Source organism: Oncorhynchus keta, chromosome 21 (genome assembly GCF_023373465.1).
Source record: "Oncorhynchus keta strain PuntledgeMale-10-30-2019 chromosome 21, Oket_V2, whole genome shotgun sequence".
NCBI lineage: Eukaryota > Metazoa > Chordata > Actinopteri > Salmoniformes > Salmonidae > Oncorhynchus > Oncorhynchus keta.
Genome location: NC_068441.1, coordinates 41,803,702 through 41,819,963, shown reverse-complemented (window position 1 = coordinate 41,819,963; position 16,262 = coordinate 41,803,702). Strand labels below are relative to the sequence as shown.

The 16,262-nt window shown below is 40.8% G+C and overlaps 1 protein-coding gene across 4 annotated transcripts in view; it reads right to left on the bottom strand.

Annotated features, from left to right (window-relative positions):
- Window positions 1-244: 244 nt before the first annotated feature.
- The window catches only part of LOC118400575 (vitamin D3 receptor B-like), a 147,838-nt gene continuing 131,820 nt past the window's right edge, over window positions 245-16,262 (bottom strand). For 3 of the 4 annotated variants that reach the window (XM_052473944.1, XM_052473943.1, XM_052473945.1), the window contains 3 exons: window positions 13,055-13,171; window positions 11,515-11,759; window positions 245-2,164 (listed from right to left, as the gene is read on the bottom strand). In XM_052473944.1, the coding sequence (XP_052329904.1) occupies window positions 2,141-2,164; window positions 11,515-11,759; window positions 13,055-13,171 (386 nt within the window). In that variant the 3' untranslated portion in view covers window positions 245-2,140. Of the gene's footprint in view, window positions 2,165-11,505; window positions 11,760-13,054; window positions 13,172-16,262 lie in introns of those variants that run through there. The other variant, XM_052473946.1, reaches the window with a different exon arrangement.

Below are 16,262 nucleotides of genomic sequence, written 5' to 3'. Positions count from 1 at the left end.
CCACATGAGATCTGTTTTTTCATACTATTTGATATATATTTTTTGTGTTTGATAAATCATGTTTTGATACCACCCATTCAGTTGATAGTCATCTCTGTGTTTCTACTGTAATTGTATTTTAGTTGTATTGACCAGACTATTCACTCAAGTAGCACTGTGTGTTGAAACAATTAAACATGGGTGTAATTTATATTAAATCCATCAAATATATGTCATGCATACAGTAAACATCTAACAGACACACAACACTACACAGTTGTTTATTATTTGATTTGCAAAACATCTGACAAAAATAACATTACATAAACACCAATTTATAATGTCTGTTGTAATAGAAAGAAAAACATATCTTAAATGAAATAAAAACAAAAATATACATTGCAAGAAATTAGATGAACTACTTTGATAATTGCAGCCATATAATGCTGAAATGGACAGTCATTCATGAAGAGCATATTCATCCAAATGTATGCATTGTGTTACAAACAATACCTTAAGTGCTTCTGTTGTTTCTGGCTTTCATGTGAAGTGGTGCAGTGTGTTAAAAACAGGAATTTTTCATTTAACAATCTAATATTTTAGTTTAACAATTCTTCTTCAACTAGAATTTCTTGCCCACAAAGATTGGTAAAGTAGAATCGCAGTTAGCTGCAAGAATAATAGGTAAGGAAGTACTATTGACCAATCTTTGAAATTAGCTGTCTCGAGAATCAAGAACAAATTTGAGTTGTTTTACGATACTTGGAAAAGATACTTGGAAATGCTAGTTTGCTAACTTTCTCATTTTGCTTTGCGAAACACTCAACAGTCGTTACAAGGTTCATATAGGCACTCAACTCAGGCCCCGAGGGACCACAGTGTCTGCTGGCTGTCAATATCAATAGCCAATACATAGGCAACACAAAGCTAGCTAATCTGAACTCCTTTCACCTCCTGCCCTGTACTCCAAAGTGTAACGTGATGAGTACATGGGAGCCAATTCCCCTATTTTCAATGTGAAAAAGGAATTATTTGTGCATGCAGGTCACTTTGGTACTCTTATTTGCATGAGTTTATATCGATTTGATGTCTTGTGAGGTCTACATACCTCCAATAGCTAGCCTCCAATAGCTAGCCTCCAATAGCTAGCACGACAACTGATTATCAATCTGACTGCTTTTGCTGGACACATATTTATTTTTTTAAAGTTCTGTTTGAATACAAACTGTCAAAATTGAGACAGTTAGTTGGAAAGATGGTAGGAAGCATCAAAAACTATTCAAAAACTGTATTCACAGATATTAGTAGAAGCTAAAAAAAGTGGTACTTACTGAGCAATGTCAACCAAATGGTGCACATCCAGTTCACCAGAGGGAATACGCTCAAAGACTTAGAGTGTCTGGTCAAAAAAAAGAAGAAAAGTGCCTTCATGTTGGAAAGTGGAGTAGCTGGTGATTAATATTACACAATACTTGCCGCCTCATTGATAGATTAAAGTGGTTTAATCAAAGTCAATAAATGGACATCAACCTCCTCAAGTCTACATTGTTCAAATAGGAATTTGCTTTTCTAGAACCAGCTTCCTATAGCTTTATAGCAACCTAAACTACTTGGCTTTAAAAAACTACATAACACGACAGACACTGTGGCCTCACATGATCTGGTTAGCATATATCTGCTGGGCGATACCCAACCGTGCCAATGTTAGTAAGAATAACAACACACTGATCGACCTGTGATGCTCTTGATAAAAGCAGCATTAAATGGATACTGATCTTTGTCCTGTCAGAACTTCTGCCCTTTCCTGAAAATAAGATCTATACAGAAGAGTTTACTCTAAAAAGGTGGGTTGGGGGATATGAGAGTGGAGAAAACTTAGTAGCTGTTAGAGGGAAAGAAGGAAAGAGAGATGGATAGGGGACAGAGTGAGAAACATCTAGTAAGGGCAAAGACCATGCCAACTGTACCAAGAGGAGCAGACGCATCAACTCTCCGACCGAAACCATACGACTCATGACGCCTCTATACAGAGGTCCCAATTAAGTCTCTCGTAGCGTTTCATTCCAGGAAGTTGCTCCCTCCCTTCTGTCCTTGTTCACTGTAAGCTGAATATGGCGGAAACCAGGTGGAGGTATTCCTTACATACAACTACCCAGTTGTATCAGATGGGCGAAATGCGAGTGAACTAAGAGAAAAAGGGAGGAAACCACGTATTAGAATGAAACACAACCCCGGTCGACCAGAACCCAGCCTGGACCCCCATTGGTCAGAATGCAGGCACAATTAAAACACAACCTCTGGTGGGTGTTTGTTCGTTACTTTTAAAAAAGGCAATGTTTTTAGTAAAAAAATATTGTACAAAAAAAACTACCAATGACTTCATTAGCTGTATAGTCTCCCAGTCTGCATGGTGAGACATCTTTGAGGTAATCATTGATTCATTAGACAGCAATAAATACCAACACATATTACAAAAGTAAAAACAGAGGAAACTCCTTTAATGCTAAAGCATAATCTGTAGCTAAAAGAGGTAGATCATTGTTGTGTACATCCATTGTGGACACTCGTTTTAATGTTTGAAGAAACCTACACGTGAATATCAATGGTACTGTACAGTATATCGATCCCTTTCACATTCTGAAAATTCGTAATGGCTTTGTACAACCTTTATAAAAGAACACACTCTAAAACAAAAAAAATGAGACCGTTATGCTAGCTGATGCTAGTGCACCACACCCTGTATTCTAGGTATTCACCCCGTTTGATATAGATAAATAAACAAGTAAGGAAAAGAGACAGCCAACTGTAAAAACTCTAAATGATCCAAGTTCTAGTTTCATTTCATTTCATTGATGGTTCCTACGTTCCGGTTTGGAGTTCGATCAAAATGTCACAAAAATGTAGACGTTCTAAACCGATGAATGAAAAGAAAAAATGCTTAACCAAGACGAATGACATAAAATGGATTTAAATAAAATTCTGATTTTGCTTTTGTTCTTCAACCCATAATTACTGCTATTGAACAGCTTTTGAAATGTCTGGAGTTGAAATCAACTGACTGTAGGTCATGAAGCCACATTAAGCCTTTTCTTCATAAAGCGTTTTGGAAAATCCACTACATTTGACTGAATATTGAGCAGCTATAACTGTACAAAACCAAACCTGAGAGAGAGAGAGACCTCTCCTTACCCTGTACTTCTCTAAAGGGATATTTGTGACAACATCCTGCCCTGTGGCACTTACATGATAACCAAGTCTTATACATACAGTGCCTTGTGGAAAGTATTCAGACCCCTTGAATTTGTCTACATTTGGTTACATTACAGCCTTATTCTAAAATGAATTAAATAAAAGAAAATCCTCAGCAATCTACACACAACACACCATAATGACAAAGTGAAAATAGGTTTTTAGAAATGTGTGCAAATGCATAAAAAAAACAGACATACCTTATTCACATAAATATTCAGACTCTTTGCTATGAGGAACGAAATTGAGCTCATGTTCATCCTGTTCCCATTGATCATACTTGAGATGTTTCTACAACTTGTTTGGAGTCCACCTGTGGTAAATTCAATTGATTGTACATGATTTGGAAAGGCACATAACCATCTATATAAGGTCCCACAGTTTACAATGTATGTAAAAGCAAAAACCAAGCTGTGAGGTCGAAGAAGTTGTTGGTAGAGCTCTGAGACAGGATTGTGTTGAGGCACAGATCTGGGGAAGGGTACCAAAAAATGTCTGCAGCATTGAAGGTCCCTAAGAACACGGTGGCCTCCAACATTCTTAAATGGAAGAAGTTTGGAACCGCAAAGATTCTTCTTAGAGCTGGCCACCCGGCCAAACTGAGCAAGCGGGGGAGAAGGGCCTTGGTCAGGGAGGTGACCAAGAACCCGATGGTCACTCTGATAGAGCTCTAGAGTTCTTCTGTGGAGATGGGAGAACCTTCCAGAAGGACAAGCATCTCTGCAGCACTCCACCAATCAGGCCTTTATGGTAGAGTGTCCAGACGGAAGCCACTTCTCAGTAAAATGAATATGACAGCCCGCTTGGGAGTTTGGCAAAAGGTACCTAAAGACTCTCAGACCATGAGAAACAAGATTCTCTGGTCTGATGAAACCAAGATTGAACTCTTACGCCTGAATGCCAAGCGTGACGTCTGGAGGAAACCTGGCAACATCTCTACGGTGAAGCATGGTGGTGGCAGCATCATGCTCTGGGGATGTTTTTCAGCGGCAGGGACTAGGAGACAAGTCAGGATCGAGGCAAAGATGAATGGAGCAAATTACAGAGAGATCCTTGATGAAAACCTGCTACAGAGCATTCAGAACCTCAGACTGGGTCAAAGGTTCACCTTCCAACAGGACAACGAACCTAAGCACACAGCCAAGACAAAGCAGGAGTGGCTTCGGGACAAGTCTCTGAATGTCCTTGAGAGGCCCAGCCAGAGCCCAGAGTTGAACCCGATCTCTGGAGAAACCTGAAATCAACGCTCCCTGTCCAACCTGACAGAGCTTGAGAGGATTTGCAGAGAAGAATGCGAGAAACTCCCCAAATACAGGTGTGCCAAGTTTGTAGCGTCATACAAAAGAAGACACAAGACTGTAATCGCTGCAAAAGGTGCTCCAACAAAGTACTGAGTAAATGGTCTGAATACTTATGTAAATGTTATATTTCAGTGATTTATTTTTAAGAAATGTGTTAACATTTCTAAAAACCTGTTTTTGCTTTGTCATTATGGGGTATTGTGTGTAAATTGATGAGGGGAAAAAACGATTTAATCAATTCTATGGTACGTGTGTATATAGATTGTGTATAGCCTTGTCTCCCATATGAATCTTCTATGTGGTAAATGGTACGTGTGTATATAGATTGTGTATAGCCTTGTCTCCCATATGAATCTTCTATGTGGTAAATGGTACGTGTGTATATAGATTGTGTATAGCCTTGTCTCCCATATGAATCTTCTATGTGGTAAATGGTACGTGTGTATGTAGATTGTGTATAGGCTTGTCTCCCATATGAATCTCCTCTTTGTGCCAGACTGGGATCCAATGCCTTCTGTTTACTTTTTTCTATATTCATTGATCTGTACACGTTATGTGTGTGTGTGTGTGTGTGTGTGTGTGTGTGTGTGTGTGTGTGTGTGTGTGTGTGTGTGTGTGTGTGTGTGTGTGTGTGTGTGTGTGTGTGTGTGTGTGCATGTATATACAGTATGTGTGTATGTACAGTTAAAGTCGGAAGTTTACATACACTTAGGTTGGAGTCATTAAAAGTCGGTTAGGACATCTACTTTGTGCATGACACAAGTAATTTTCCCAACAATTGTTTACAGACAGATTATTTCACTTACTCATTGTATCACAATTCCAGTGGGTCAGAAGTTTACATACACTAGGTTGTCTGTGCCTTTAAACAGAATGGAGAATTCCCGAAAATGATGTAATGGCTTTAGAAGCTTCTGATAGGCTAATTGACATCATTTGAGTCAATTGGAGGTGTACCTGTGGATGTATTTCAAGGCATACCTTTAAACGCAGTGCTTATTTCCTTGACATCATCGGAAAATCAAAAGAAATCAGCCAAGACCGTAGAAAAAAATAGTCGACCTCCACAAGTCTGGTTTGTCCTTGGGAGCAATTTCCAAACACCTGAAGGTACCACGTTCATCTGTACAAACAATAGTACGCAAGTACTAACCCCATGGGACCACGCAGCCGTCATACCGCTCAGGAAGGAGACGCGTTTTGTCTCCTATAGATGAACGTACTTTGGTGCGAAAAGTGCAAATCAATCCCAGAACAACAGCAAAGGGCCTTGTGAAGATGCTGGAGGAAACGGGTACAAAAGTATCTATATCCACAGTAAAACGAGTCCTATATCAACATAACCTGAAAGGCCGCTGAGCAAGGAAGAAGCCACTGCTCCAAAACCGCCATAAAAAAGCCAGACTATGGTTTGCAACTGCAAAGTTGAGGCAAAATGGCCTAAGGACAAAAAAGGCAAGCCATTGGAGGGGCCATCACAAAGCCCTGACCTCAATCATATAGAACATTTGTGGGAAGAACTTAAAAAGCGTGTGTGAGCAAGGAGGCCTACAAACCTGACTCAGTTACACCAGCTCTGTCAGGAGGAATGGGCCAAAATTCACCCAATTTGGAAGCTTGTGGAAGTCTACCCAAAACGTTTGACCCAAGTTAAACAATTTAAAGGCAATGCTACCAAATACTAATTGAGTGTATGAAAGAAATAAAAGCTGAAATAAATCATTCTCTCTACTATTATTCTGACATTTCACATCCTTAAAATAAAGTGGTGATCCTGACTGACCTAAAACAGGGAATTTTTATTTGGATTAAATGTCAGGAATTGTGAAAAACTGAGTTTAAATGTATTTGGCTAAGGTGTATGTAAACTTCAAACTTCAACTGTATGTATGTATGTATGTATGTATGTATGTATGTATGTATGTATGTATGTATGTATGTATGTATGTATGTATGTATGTATGTATGTATGTATGTTTGTTTGTGTGTGTGTGTGTGTGTGTGTGTGTGTGTGTGTGTGTGTGTGTGTGTGTGTGTGTGTGTGTGTGTGTGTGTGTGTGTGTGTGTGTGTGTGTGTGTGTGTGTGTGTGTGTGTGTGCGTGCGTGCGTGCGTGCGTGCGTGCGTGCGTGCGTGCGTGCGTGCGTCTTCTTTTACTGCTCTAGGGATATAATTATTGTTTGGACAACAATATTTACCATTATGTATTGATTTTTACCTTACATTTTTTAATTCTTTATGCGATGCGCAATGCAGAGAACACCGGAAGAATAATTATAATTTAATTACGTTAGTGAATTATTGTAATGTTTGTTTATGTGTCAATTAATCTCATAAGGGATGGGTTGCCAATAGGCGATTTGACACGAAAAAATGGTTTTCATTCTTTAATTTAGAGTAAGGATGTAACCTAAGAAAATGTTGAAAAAGGCAAGGAGTCTTTCCGAAGGCACTGTACATAATGAAAATCAATACACAAAGAGCTACAGTGGGGAGAACAAGTACTTGATACACTGACGATTTTGCAGGTTTTCCTACTTAGAGGTCTGTAATTGTTATCATAGGTACACTTCAACTGTGAGAGACGGAATCTAAAACAAAAAACCATAAAATCACATTGTATGATTTTAAGTAATTAATTTGCATTTTATTGCATGACATAAGTATTTGATCACCTACCAACCAGTAAGAATTCCGGCTCTCACAGACCTGTTCATTTTTCTTTAAGAAGCAGCCCTCCTGTTCTCCACTCATTACCTGTATTAACTGCACCTGTTTGAACTCGTTACCTGTATAAAAGACACCTGTCCACACACTCAATCAAACAGACTCCAACCTCTCCACAATGGCCAAGACCAGAGAGCTGTGTAAGGACGGAGGAGGTTACATTTAGAAAGTAGCCCCATCAATACGAGGGACATTTCTTTAGAACAGGTGACAGGACATTCATTGTGGTCAACAGGTTCCCCCTAAAGACTATTGTATCCATGACGGCCTTTAAGTACTCTGTAGAGTAGACTAAATAGTTAATAATAATGGATTGGATTTAAGCGCAGTCAACATGTTGCACCCACTTCGGTGTCCTTATCACACAAGGCTCTTGTATGGACAGGGGAATGAGATGATTGAAAGCATAGGAGTCGGTTCTACTCTATACATGTCTAATAGAATATCTGAGCCATAGAAATACACATCCTAAATATATAAACTGTGTATCTCCATCCCCATCAATACGAGGGACATTTCTTTAAACTAGCTTGGTTTGTTTTTCTCTCCCTCCATATGGCTTATAATAGAGAACAGCACTGTATATTTAGCTTGTAGAACATCCTCATTCGCCCAAATGATTAACCAAAGATGTCAAACGTCCAATGACACAACCTTAGTCAATGGGTTCATTAATTTGATTTGGAGATTAGGCCACTAGGCATTGTCAATCACCCACTCGTCCCCACCAAAACATATATAGATCCATCTTTTTATACTTAACAAAAATATAAACACAACGTGTTAAAGTGTTGGTCCCGTGTTTTATGAGTAAAATAAATAATCCCAGAAATGTTCCATATGCAGAAAAAGCTTATTTCTCTCAAATTCTGTGCACAAATTTGTTTACATCCCCGTTAGTGAGCATTTCTCCTTTGCCAAGATAATCCATCCACCTGACCGGTGTGACATGTGAAGAAGCTGATTAAACAGCATGATGAGGAGTATTTCCGTCAGTAATAAAGCCATTTTGTGGCTGGGCCTGGCTCCCTAGTGTGTGGGCTTGTCTTCCAGGTGGGCGGGCCTATGCCCTCCCAGGCCCACCCATGGCTGCACCAATGCCCAGTCATTTGAAAAGCTTATTTTAGGGCCTAATTTATTGATTTAAATTGTTATGATTTCCTTATACGTAACTCAGTAAAATCTTTGAAATTGTTGCATGTTGCATGTTGCATGCGTTTATATTTTTGTTCAGTATATATAGAAAGTTGAGAAAGTATAGTGTTTCAGAGAGAGAAAGTGAAAATAAGTTGTAAAACACGGTCATCAATATCATGTTGTTTGCATATATAATCCAAGAATTTCCTTCCTAAGAGTTAGTAGTAGTAATATCTACACTCACCGGCTAATTTATTAGGTATACCACCTAGCTCCCACAGACAGTGGTCACATGGCCATGGTTTGCTATATAAAGCTGGCAGACAGGCATCGAGGCATTCAGTTACTGTTCCATTGAATGTTAAAATGAGTGACCTAAGTGACTTTGAGCGTGGTATTGTTGAACTTTATTTAACTAGGCAAGTTAGTTAAGAACAAATTCTTATTTTCAATGACGGCCTAGGAACAGGGTTAACTGCCTGTTCAGGGGCAGAACGACAGCTTTGTACCTTGTCAGCTCGGGGGTTTGAACTTGCAACCTTTCGGTTACTAGTCCAATGCTCTAACCACTAGGCTACCCTGCCATTGGCTACCCTGATCGTTGGAGCCAGGCACGCCGGATCCAGTATCTCAGAAATTGCCACCCTCCTGGGCTTTTCATGCACGACAGTGTCTAGGCTTTTACAGAGAATGGTGTGACAAACATAAAACATCCTCTCATCAGCAGTCCCGTTGGCAAAAACAACTCAGTCGAAAGAGAGGTTGAAAGAGAATGGCAAGAATCGTGCAAGCTAACAGGCGGGCCACAAACAGACAAATAACAGTGCAGTACAACAGTGGTGTGCAGAACGGCATCGCGGAAAGCACAACTCGTCAATCCTTGTCACAGATGAGCTATTGCAGCAGTCGACCACACCGGGTTCCCCTCCTATCAGATAAGAACAAGAAGAAGCGGCTCCAGTGGGCACGCGGTCACAAACACCGGACAATTGAGGAGTGGAAAAAGATTGCTAGGAACATGACAGCGAGTTGGCCTGCACAGCCCCCAGACCTCAACCCAATAGAGCATCTTTGGAACGGGCTGCTCTCACTAATCTGCAGCAACTGCGTGATGCCATCGTGTCAGCATGGACCAACATCGCTGTGGAACGTTTCCGACAACTTGTAGCATGCCCCAAATAATTCAAACTGTTCTGGAGGGGTACAAGATGGGTGTACCTAATAAACTGTGTATGTAGCCCTATGTACAGCTGCGGTTACTGTATTGATACATAGTATTTCCAGGATGCAGCTGCGCAGCATACAACATCAAACCGGAGGACTCGGACATGTCAAAAAACAAAACAGAAAACGGTCCTCAAGACATTCTTTTCAAATAATTCCACATCGCAGTCAGAAATTAAAGGAGTGAAATATGTGGAGAGATTAAGAACAAGCAGCTTTGAAACACTCCACGTACTAAAAACTGTAGTCTACATATGAGGGAAAAAATGAACAATTCATGTAATTGTTTTAAGATGCTGTCCAGATTACTCGCAGGGATTGTGGCTATAAGACGTAGCCAGTAGAGTAACCGGCCTAACTATGCATTTCCAATCACTATTTTCCATTGTAGCCCTTTGAAAACGGTGATAAAACTTAAACATAGACATACTTTAATAGATACACTTGAGTACAGGTGGTCTAATAGTGTTTGGGATACATAGAATTTGCAGCTCCATTTATTTGCAGCTATCATAATTCTTCCCCTGCCCCTTCTCCAAGAAACAAAGAAACTAACCAACCAGAGCTCTGGCTTGGTTTCATTGACAGCTTGCTTTAGTGACTAAACAACCACAGCCCCCCACACACTACTCCACAACCAAACTACTTCTGGGTTACAGAAAATATTCTGTATGCTGTATAGTGTATACGTTTCCTTCATCAATTCCTAGATGATAGCACAAATGGTGAAAAGTGTGCTCATAGAAGGCGTCACAAGGCGACACTCGTAGCAGACCGGAAGCTTTGAGAACATAGACAATGGGCGCGTTCGACATTGCAGCCGTCTTCAAATGAAGTCATGATCCACTGATCTACAAATCACCTTGCGTCATAAATAACTACTCAATATTATTTGTAGATCAGTCAGTCACAATTGACCCATGTTCACTCCTTTGATGCTCTCGAACACGGCCAATACCTTTGGCAGAGATGAATGGGAGCGTGTTTTGTGGCGTATAAGTACACACACACACTTGCCCTTGAGGAGAATTGAGCAGAATAACAAGAGGATGAGAGAAACAAATGGAAATGCTTTACTGGTACTGTTCTTGCCCTTGTGACGCTCCAGCATCAAATAGCTACCCTGGATTTAAATGTCCTCATGCATTATTAAGGTTCTATGCTGTGTATTTGTGAACAGAAAGGTATTTGTGAATACAAAAACAAAACAAAATCAGAGGTAGCTCCAACGTAATGACTGACTATTAGTGAGAGTGAGTAGGCTTGTGTGACTGTGTGTAATCATACACTGCCATGCATAAAGCAGCACTTGCATGACACGCACAAAAACCACACAATGCACTGTATATAGGTAAGCGTACATATCAAATATAGGCAGAATTTCCATGTATGTATGGTTCTGAAGTAAATTCTGCTGTTTGTATCAATCAATTGCCATCACTTTGCATGTTCCAGTCAACAGCTGGAACATGTACCCAGTCTCAGGTCGCTGCGTCTGACCTACCGAAGGCACACACACACACACACACACACACACACACACACACACACACACACACACACACACACACACACACACACACACACACACACACACACACACACACACACACACACACACACACACACAGGGCAGGGCAGGGGAATTCCTAACACACACACTTCCATATCCCCCTTGCACCCAACATCCCACCTATCCCCCCCCCCCCCTAACCCCCACACCATCTCCCTCCCTCAATCTCTCCTCACAAACTAACACTCACACCATCCATAACACGTCTAACCACGTTCTTATAGCTCCCACCTCATACTCTCCTCCCACCCCTCCTATGACCTTTCATCCACCTCTCCACCTCCATGAAAGGTCAAAGATCACCAAAATGTGTTAATTTAGGAGACCTCGCTGCCGAACACCTCCAGCACCAGCGGGGTGAGCTGCATGCTGTGCTCTGGCTGGAAGGACAGCGAGCGGTACTGCTTGGAGTGCTCCTCGTTCAGGCTGCGCAGGTCCGCCAGCTTCTGAATCATCCTAGCGTACACCAGGCGGCCGCCCGGGTGGTGCAGCCGGATGTAGGCCTGCAGCGTCTCTGACAGACGGTCCTGCAGTGCCTCGATGCGCCCGTGGTCCTGCACGCCAGGACGGTCTGCAGGGAGAGAGACACAGATGTTAAAACTTTATGTCTCATCTCCAGCACCACAGTGTCTATTATGTGAATGGAGGGAGGACATAGGCGGTAAGACTTCAAAGGGACACTTCATCCCTTTTGAACGTCATATTCATCATCTCCAGCACCATACAAGACAGTGTTTACATTTGAAGGAAGGGAGTAGACATGGCTGCTAAGACTTGACAAGACAGTGTTTATATTTGAAGGAAGGGAGTAGACATGGCTGCTAAGACTTGACAAGACAGTGTTTACATTTGAAGGAAGGGAGTAGACATGGCTGCTAAGACTTGACAAGACAGTGTTTACATTTGAAGGAAGGGAGTAGACATGGCTGCTAAGACTTGACAAGACAGTGTTTATATTTGAAGGAAGGGAGTAGACATGGCTGCTAAGACTTGACAAGACAGTGTTTATATTTGAAGGAAGGGAGTAGACATGGCTGCTAAGACTTGACAAGACAGTGTTTACATTTGAAGGAAGGGAGTAGACATGGCTGGTAAGACTTGACAAGACAGTGTTTACATTTGAAGGAAGGGAGTAGACATGGCTGCTAAGACTTGACAAGACAGTGTTTATATTTGAAGGAAGGGAGTAGACATGGCTGCTAAGACTTGACAAGACAGTGTTTATATTTGAAGGAAGGGAGTAGACATGGCTGCTAAGACTTGACAAGACAGTGTTTACATTTGAAGGAAGGGAGTAGACATGGCTGCTAAGACTTGACAAGACAGTGTTTACAATTGAAGGAAGGGAGTAGACATGGCTGGTAAGACTTGACAAGACAGTGTTTGCATTTGAAGGAAGGGAGTAGACATGGCTGGTAAGACTTGACAAGACAGTGTTTACATTTGAAGGAAGGGAGTAAACATGGCTGGTAAGACTTTAAAGCCCATAGCCATGAGAAAAAGTGTGTGTTATCCTTATACCTAAAACTAAGCATATGTGTGGTTTCATGACAAAATACATCAATTTGGCTAATATTATGTCACGTACAAAAACAGGCATGCCATACTTGAATGTAGATTTTAGCCAACGGTAAATGGGAAATCTACATACACACAAATGTTCAAAATCGATTCATACCATGTCATGTACAAACACAGGCACACCATGCATGTATACGCACACGTTATCATCAACCCCACTGACGAAAATAAATGGACAAGATACACACTCACACACACATGCGTAAGCAGCCACTGAGACTGGAGTGTGTTGACTTCAGCACAGACACACAAGAACACTCACACACACACACACACAGTGTGTACCTGGGGAGAGGAGGCAGATGGCCATGAGTAGCACATGTTCCTCCTCGTGGAGGTTGAGTTTCTTTAGGCCCACCTGGAATTTAACCAGTGGCTCCAGCAGCTCCAGAGTGTGGCCCGCTGCAGGAGGCAACCCATACATACACACACACAAATACACGTTGATCAGATAGCAATCACAATATATCTTTATATACTTGCCTAAACCTAAGGATGTGTGGTTTCACGAGATAAGACATGTATTCATATTATACTATGTACTGTACAGTGCCTTCAGAAAGAATTCAGACCCCTTGACTTTTTCCACATTTTGTTACGTTACAGCCTTATTCTAAAATTGATTAAATAAATAAAAATACTCAGCATTTATACACAACACCCCATGATGGCAAAGCGGGAAAAACGTTTATAGATATGCCTTATTTACATAAGTATTCAGACCCTTTGCCATGAGACTCGAAATTGAGCTGGTGCATCCTTGGTGCATCCTTGTTTCAAATTGATCATCCTTGAAATGTTTCTACAACTTGATTGGAGTCCATCTCTGGTAAATTCAATTGATTGGACATGATTTGGAAAGGTGCACACCTTTCTATATAAGGTCCCACAGTTGACAGTGCATGTCAGAGTACAAACCAAGCCATGAGGTCCAAGGAATTGTCAGTAGAGCTCCGAGACAGAAAAACATTTCTGCAGCATTGAAGGTCCCCAAGAACACAGTTGGCTCCCACATTCTTAAATGGAAGAAGTTTGGAACCACCAAGACTCTTCCTAGAGCTGGCCGCCCGGCCAAACTGAGCAGTAGGGGGAGAAGGGCCTTGGTCAGGGAGGTGAACAAGAACCCGATGGTCACTCTAACAGAGCTCTAGAGTTCCTCTGTGGAGATGGGAGAACCTTCCAGATGAAAAACAATCTCTGCAGCACTCCACCAATCAGGCTTTTATGGTAGAGTGGTCAGACGGAAGCCACTCCTCAGTAAAAGGCTCAAGACAGCCCGCTTGGAATTTGCCAAAAGGCACCTCAGACCATGAGATACAAGATACTCTGGCCTGAATGCCAAGCGTCACATCTGGAGGAAACTTGGCACCATCCCTACTGTGAAACATGGTGGTGGCAGCATCATGCTGTGGGGATGTTTTTCAGTGGCAGGGACTGGGAGACTAGTCAGGATTGAGGCAAAGATTAATGGAGCAAAGTACAGAGAGATCCTGCTCCAGAGTGCTCAGGACCTCAGACTGGGGCGAAGGTTCACCTTCCAACAGGACAACGAACCTAAGCACACAGCCAAGACAGAGGAGGAGTGGCTTCGGGAAAAGCCTCTGAATGTTCTTGAGTGGGCCAGCCAGACCCCGGACTTGAACACGATCGAACATCTCTGGAGAGACCTCAAAATAGCTGTGCATCAACACTCCCCATCCAACCTGACAGAGTTTGAGGATCTGCAGAGAAGAATGGGAGAAACTCCCCAAATACAGGTGTCCAAACTTGTAGCGTCATACCCAAGAAGACTAGTCTGTAATCGCTGCCAAAGATGCTTCAAGAAAGTACTGAGTAACGGGTCTGAATACTTATGGTAAATGTGATATTGCGGGGGGGTTCATAAATTTGAACAAAAATTCTAAAAACCTGTTTTTGCTTTATCATTATGGGGTATTGTGTGTAGATTGATGAGGGAAAAAACTATTTAATCCATTTTAGAATAAGGCTGTAATGTAACAACATGTGGAAAAAGTCAAGGGATCTGAATACTTTCTGAAGGCAGTGTATATCATGTGTGTGATATATCATATGTCTATGTATACGAACAGTGATTGTTATCAGCTAACAGTGATTGTTATCAGCTAACAGTGATTGTTATCAGCTAACAGTGATTGTTATCAGCTAACAGTGATTATTTTAAGCTAACAGTGATTGTGATCAGCTAACAGTGATTACTTTAAGCTAACAGTGATTGTTATCAGCTAACAGTGATTGTGATCAGCTAACAGTGATTATTTTAAGATAACAGTGATTGTGATCAGCTAACAGTGATTATTTTAAGCTAACAGTGATTGTTATCAGCTAACAGTGATTATTTTAAGATAACAGTGATTGTTATCAGCTAACAGTGATTATTTTAAGCTAACAGTGATTGTGATCAGCTAACAGTGATTATTTTAAGCTAACAGTGATTGTTATCAGCTAACAGTGATTATTTTATGCTAACGGTGATTGGTATCAGCGAACAGTGATTGTTATCAGCTAACAGTGATTGTTTTAAGCTAACAGTGATTGTTATCAGCGAACAGTGATTGTTATCAGCTAACCTTGATTGTTATCAGCTAACAGTGATTATTTTACGGTAACAGTGATTGTTATCAGCTAACAGTGATTGTTATCAGCTAACAGTGATTATTTTAAGCTAACAGTGATTGTTATCAGCTAACAGTGATTGTTATCAGCTAACAGTGATTATTTTAAGCTAACAGTGATTGTTATCAGCTAACAGCGATTATTTTATGCTAACGGTGATTGGTATCAGCGAACAGTGATTGTTATCAGCTAACAGTGATTGTTTTAAGCTAACAGTGATTGTTATCAGCTAACAGTGATTGTTATCAGCTAACCTTGATTGTTATCAGCTAACCTTGATTGTTATCAGCTAACAGTGATTATTTTAAGGTAACAGTGATTGTTATCAGCTAACAGTGATTGTTATCAGCTAACCTTGATTGTTATCAGCTAACCTTGATTGTTATCAGCAAACAATGATTATTTTAAGCTAACAGTGATTGTTATCAGCTAACAGTGATTGTTATCAGCTAACAGTGATTGTTATCAGCTAACAGTGATTATTTTAAGCTAACAGTGATTGTTATCAGCTAACAGTGATTATTTTAAGGTAACAGTGATTGTTATCAGCTAACAGTGATTGTTGTCAGCTAACCTCGATTGTTATCAGCAAACAATGATTATTTTAAGCTAACGGTGATTGTTATCAGCTAACAGTGATTGTTATCAGCTAACAGTGATTATTTTAAGATAACAGTGATTGTTATCAGCTAACAGTGATTATTTTAAGCTAACAGTGATTGTTATCAGCTAACAGTGATTGTTATCAGCTAACAGTGATTATTTTAAGCTAACAGTGATTGTTATCAGCTAACAGTGATTATTTTATGCTAACGGTGATTGGTATCAGCGAACAGTGATTGTTATCAGCTAACAGTGA